The following is a 6595-nucleotide window of genomic DNA, read 5'->3' on the forward strand; positions in this document are numbered from 1 at the left end:
GAATATATTTATAACACTCCTCCTTAGATGATTATTTGCAGAAACAATCGATTCTTCAAACATCCATTTGGCAAGACGAATGATTAGAAACTTCATCAAGAATCAACAATGTCTCGTTAAAACTTTTGTCGGTGAAATACATTGGGAAATATCCGAACGAAAGAAAAAGAATATATCAATAGATAATTTCTTTAGATGTTTTCCCAACGATATATGCATCTTGTTAAAACCTTTCTAGGAAGAACCCAATGGAACAAAATTCTAGTGAAGAAAAAAGAGTACGATATCTCTCGCTAATTATTAATTGTCTCATTAAAAATTTAGTTTTTAAAAACCAAGAGAGAAAATTAATAGACGAGGAAAAAAAATACAACTTTGATTGCTTCCTCTATTGCAAGCATCACTTAAAATCATCAACTCTTCGTATTCCGAACTTGTACACTTATTTGTCAAAATTTGATGTAGTGATAATTTTGTAAAAAGATCAGTCATATTGTCTTCAGTTGTTGTTAATCTCTTTATTTAAATCAATAGTCAGAATGATATTGCAAAGAAAGTCAGTCATGTGTCTTTCTGGTTGTAACAGTCTTCCTTGGAAAAAAGATATACATCACTGTGTAATATGTGAGATGTGATGATGTATAAATTCCTATATATGGTATTTCAAGACCAAATATTTTTTCTTCATCTTTCAAGTTGGAGAAAATGATACTTTGAGCATCAAAGGGTCAAACAACCACAAATTTATGCAACTTATAAAATTATTTTCTTACGCTTTCTTTGTACTATATCTTATGTGCGTATATTCTTCTAGAAAATGTACAATCTATAGGTATTAGATCTTTAGTCACATTCTTTAGGAATTAAACACTTTTAGAACTTATGTCGACATTCTTTAAGAAATTATAATAAATTTATCGATTCATAAGATTATCAACAAAAATTCAACCAAAAGGGTATGAAATTAATATTCTTCAATAATATTGTCAAATATGGGATCTTATATAAATATTCTTCATGAATATCAACAAATCTTTGATATTTTGATCAATATTTCTTTATAAATATTTATATACTTTGATATAGATATATCTTTCGATAATATTTATAGGACTTGTATCTGTTATCATATCTCAATCATGAATATCTTTAGATTCGCAATATTTAGTATTATATAATATCTTAATAATGATTTCTCTCAATATAAAATCATGTTGTGCTATTTTAGAGCCATTAACATCTTGATATTTCATGGGCACCAATATATCAATAATTATAATTGTGCTATTTCCATATCACTAACAAATATATCATAAAATTGAGTATTGAGAACACGTTGTGATATTTCAATAGCATCAAGAAAATGAGAAATATGTTCATCCTCGGTCGTTTACATCATCGTTCTAATAACTCGTTATAAACTATAAAATAAAGAGATATGAGTAGAGTGAATTCATAAAAGAAAAAACAGAATGAGTCAACACTCAAGTGCAATTTTCATTAAACACAATTACCCTATTTATAAGAAAGATTACGACATACAAATCTTTACATATATTATATTGTCATATTTATCTTAATTACAAATCTTTCAGATCTAGCTAAATAAGGTCATCATCTACAATAAGAATATATTTATAAAAATATAGCTAATTATGAAGAAAACGATAATTTTGATCTGATGAGGATTTTATTATGTAAATTACGCAAAAAAATAAAATATTTAAACCAAAGTTTTTTCTTTATTGATTTTTTGGATCTGAGATTTGGCGAGATGTAATTTTTTATTATTACTATTTTACAATGCTTTACTCTATCTCTTTACATTTATCCTTGTCACATAAATAAATATAACAAAATATAACTAGATTAAAAAACTACTTCAATATAATCACAATTTCTATTTAAAATTTACTACAAATAAAATTAAAATTGTAATTATTTAAGCTAAAGAATTAGCCAAACAACAACAAAAAAATATTCTAAAATATAACCTCCAACTTGCGCAGCTATATTTTTCTCGAGGTTTACAGACCAATTTTCTCTCATAAACCTATATTCTATTTACAAAAAAATCAAAACTAATCGAGCTTATATTTTCTAGGCGCGAAAAAATCGACGTTTAATAGTCGATAATGGGTTCGCCGATCTTCAAATTTCTCTCAAGGGTCCAGGGCAAGTTAAAGAGCTTGGCCATAACGAACTTGAAAATCTTGTTTACGTTGATGTTATGCGTTGAGCTTGAAAAGAAAAGGGTCGCTTTTATCGCTTTTGCATATGCTCTTGCCTGCATTTATTCACAAATAATTCAATCGGACGTCTGTTGATTTTACAATGGACTTCACATATATTAATAAATATTCATCGATATTTTAAAAATAATAATAATATAAAAAAACTACAAATAATCTCGTTAATATTACCTGAGTAATAACGGACCATTGAATATCGGGTGGCATTTGGACAAAATCATCAAATTTCGTTCCTACTAATATAGGAATTGCAGTCTGCATGTGAAGAAGAAAATTATTAAAATAATTCTTTCTCAGTTTTTTTTTTTAAAATTATTACAATAATATGAATTTCGCTTTAATTTCCGACTTTGTGAAAAAAAGAAAGCGATAAAATGTCTTCGAAGATTAAACTTTATAGAAAGTGGCTTAAAGTTAAAGTAATGTAATTTGGTACCTGATTCCATCTTCTTGCCTCACTGTACCATCCAATAATACTGCATTCAGCACCAAATTAATACTATAAATTAATAATAAAATGAATAATTTATCATTTAGAATACAATGTTGTTATTTACGCTCCATTTTTTGAACTACGGTGAGCCTTTCTTAATATTAATTAGTGATCCTCGGAGAACAAAGTATTTTAAAATAGACAAAAACTTGTGTCAGACGATCTCACGAGTCGTATTTTGTGAGACAAATCTCTTATTTGGATCATCTATGAAAAAATATTACTTTTGATGCTAAGAGTATTACGTTTCATTTGAATATCGGTAGGATTGACCTGTCTCACAGATAAATATTCGTAAGACCGTTTCACAAGATACATACTCTTTAAAATAAGGGATCGTTTTTTGTTCGTGGTATGAGACAAATAGTATGGAGATAAGTAATACTTTTTTAGTAATAAAATATATAGAAATGATAGTTAATATAATGTTTGATGGCAAAAATTTGTGTGGGACGGTCTCACGGGTCGTATTTGTGAGACGAATATCTTATTTTGGTTATCCATGAAAAAATATTATTTTTTATGTTAAGAGTATTACTTTGTAGACAAAAACTTGTGTGAGACGGTCTCACGGGTCGTATTTGTGAGACGAATCTCTTATTTGAGTTATCTATGAAAAAGTATTATTTTTTATGCTAAGAGTATTACTTTTTATTGTGAATATCGGTAGGGTTGACACGTCTCACAGATTATGATCCGTGAGACGGTCTCACATGAGACACGCTCTATTTTTTATAATAGGTAAGGTTGATCTGTCTCACATATTAGGATCCGTGAGACGGTCTCACATGAGACCCACTCATATTTGATTTGATTGATTAATTTGATTAAATTTCAGATAATGTGATATTATCGTTTTGTCTTTTTGAAAATTTTATTAAAGATAACATTGTAATTTCAAATCAATGATTTGATTGATCTGAGATAAATAATTGATAGATGGATAAATAATATGATGTATCAAATATAAGATTAATTGGATAAAAATATAAATAAATAATATAACGAATCAAAAGTACATTAATAATATAAAATTTTAAAAATTTACCTGTTCAGTGTACATCGACTAGTAAGATCAAACATAAACAAAATGGCCACAGCATCTTTACAGGCAATTGGGACTTGATCCAACGATTTCCTATCACCTGCGCCTATATAATTTCCACAATTTTAAATCAAATCTATAAAAATTAATATGTTAGGAAATTTATTCTGACCCATCAACAATAAATACCAAATTAGAACTATACTACAAAAATAAAAATAAAAATAAAAATAGTGTATAGTTGATGGGACACCTAAAGTCATCCCACACGATAAAAATCTTGAACATATCATATTCCACTTTGTACATTTCGATTTTCAAAGTGAAAATATTTGAAATTAAAAATTAAAAATAATAATAATAAAATGATAAAAATTTGTGTCAAATAATCTCACAGATAGTATTTTGTGAGACGAATATCTTATTTAGATCATCCATAAAAAAATATTATTTTTATGCCAAAAATATTATTTCTTTCTTGTAAATATCGGTAGTGTTGACTCGTGATAAAGATTTCTGATATCATTTTACAAGATACTACTCTAATAAAATAAAGTATATATATACCTCCGACATCCCATAGTTTGCAGGCGATCCGGGCTCCTCCTCCGATGTCGAATGTCTTGTCCATCAAATTTAGACCTTTCATTTGCAGACTTCTCTGTTCCTGTAATTCTCCTACATACCTTATCTTAAAAAAATCAAAATAAAAACAAATTTAATCATAAAATAACACATGCAAATCAAGAAATTTATTAATTACGGTTAAGAATAATACTTTTATTAAAATGATTATATTTGAACTGATAAAAAGAAAAAAGAAAGGGGGAATAATTAAATTTAAATTAAAAATCTTTACCGCAAAGCTTGTTTTTCCAATCTGACAATCACCCAGCAGACTAATCTTCAAGCAGACTAAATCAGAATCATCGCCGCTACACGACGTTGTGGCGGGAAACTCCAACGTCGCCGCCATTGTTGACGGGGAGGAGTTTCTTCTGGAAGACAACCTCGTGTAACGATGAGAAACAGATGGCCTTACTGAGCAGGCGAGGATTCTGTGCCATAGTAACTTGAAGAAACGCCGGAAAACCTTCACCTTATCCGATAGGCTCCACCGGAGGTTGACCTGCACTATTTTCCGGCAGAGCTGCGTCATCTTCCCGGTGTCCAGTTCTGATTTAAGGGGTTTTTTGCCTGTGGGTTGGGTGGATCGATGACTGAAAGAGTCCAAAGTTGCCGGCTTCTTGAAATTTACCAAACTGGCTGGGAAGCTGTGAGGGCAGAGCTGGGACGACTGGATGAAAAGCAGAGAATAAAATCATACTTTATTTTTTTGTTTATGTAATGTAATGGATACATACGAATATATAAAATAATAATAATAAAGTATGGACGCTCATCTAACTCTATCATCGTATGTTCAATTTGCCGGCTGCATTCACTCTTCGTCTCATGGTTACAAGTCACAAATGTTTTTGTTTTTCTATCGTGTCTACGTCGTATATTGGTAAGATGAGTTGATCTGATTTATTATTATAAACAAAAGTGATATTTTGGACATGTAAATTAATATTTTTTCACGAATCGTGTCGAATTGAAGATTCGTCTCTTAAAATTAAAATATAAAACAGTCTCATATGAGTTTTTATTTGTATATATAACAAGACTTTGATATGGGTTTTCACGCTCTTTTTTTTCTTCTAATTTTGCTCTACATCATATGTTACTCATAGATTGTTTTACGCCGACTTATTAATTAACCTTATGCCGACTTTTAATCATATATCATACTATTATCGTAATTAATTAGTTATTTTAAATTCTTTATATTGTAAAACATAATAATTAAATTAATTATTTGGAAAATAAAAATATTATATATAATCGGATCAGAAATCTAGGCAATTCACTTTAAAACAACGATTCAAACAGTCAAATCGGTTCAACCAGATGGTCAGACCATAACACTAATATATCATATAAAATAATAATATCATATAATATAATAAATAATATATTTAAATTCTAAATATCTTGATTGTGTATATATAAAAAAAATATTTCTCAATGTTTAAAAAATCAGATAAGCTATAATAGTACATTTTTAATAAAATTAAAAATTCAAATAATCATATATTTACAAAAAAATAAATTAAAAGCAATTTAAAAAAAAAAATATGAACCAATCCAACATGTTTGACCAGTTCCATACCGATCCAACCGGTTTGTCAAGCTCAAAAATTGAATTTGGTTGCTATTATTTAGAATGTCCATTATCACAACATTATCATAGATATGTTATTGCACCTCATATAATTTTGTAAGCTCTTTATTCCAAAAGGTGAAATCGCTCACCCCGGGCGCCCCTCACACCCTGCCCGACGGGTATGTGAGAGGAGGTAAATCATGGTAACCTGACCAACCAGCAGATTGCTTAATAATGGTCAACTTGCAAACAATATACACTTTCCATTATTCAACTTTTAAATTTATTTCTAATTATATTAAATAAAGGGAAAAACTTGTGTGAGACGGTCTCACGGGGCGTATGTTGTGAGACAGATCTCTTATTTGGGTCATCCATGAATAAGTATTACTTTTTATTGTGAATATCGGTAGGATTGACTCGTTTGACAGATAAAGATTCGTGAGACCGTCTCATAAGATATTCACTCTTAAATAACACTGGACTAAATAATAGCAAACATGATAAAATAATAGAGTATTATGAAACATTTACTAAATAAATGTTTTCAATGTAAAAGTGTTATAAATAAAATATATAAATAGATAATTTTTAAA

General features: G+C 28.8%; 1 protein-coding gene across 1 annotated transcript; it reads right to left on the bottom strand.

The window, feature by feature from the left end:
- Window positions 1-1984: 1984 nt before the first annotated feature.
- Window positions 1985-5258, bottom strand: LOC140804597 (septum-promoting GTP-binding protein 1-like). The gene is made up of 6 exons (XM_073160658.1): window positions 4650-5258; window positions 4358-4481; window positions 3794-3890; window positions 2689-2728; window positions 2424-2507; window positions 1985-2287 (listed from the first exon to the last, which is right to left on the bottom strand). The coding sequence occupies exons 1-6, from the start codon at window positions 4947-4949 to the stop codon at window positions 2123-2125; spliced, it is 810 nt and encodes a 269-aa protein (XP_073016759.1). The 5' UTR covers window positions 4950-5258; the 3' UTR covers window positions 1985-2122.
- Window positions 5259-6595: the final 1337 nt, after the last annotated feature.

Source organism: Primulina eburnea, chromosome 11 (assembly GCF_022965805.1).
Source record: "Primulina eburnea isolate SZY01 chromosome 11, ASM2296580v1, whole genome shotgun sequence".
In the NCBI taxonomy this organism is placed as follows: domain Eukaryota; kingdom Viridiplantae; phylum Streptophyta; class Magnoliopsida; order Lamiales; family Gesneriaceae; genus Primulina; species Primulina eburnea.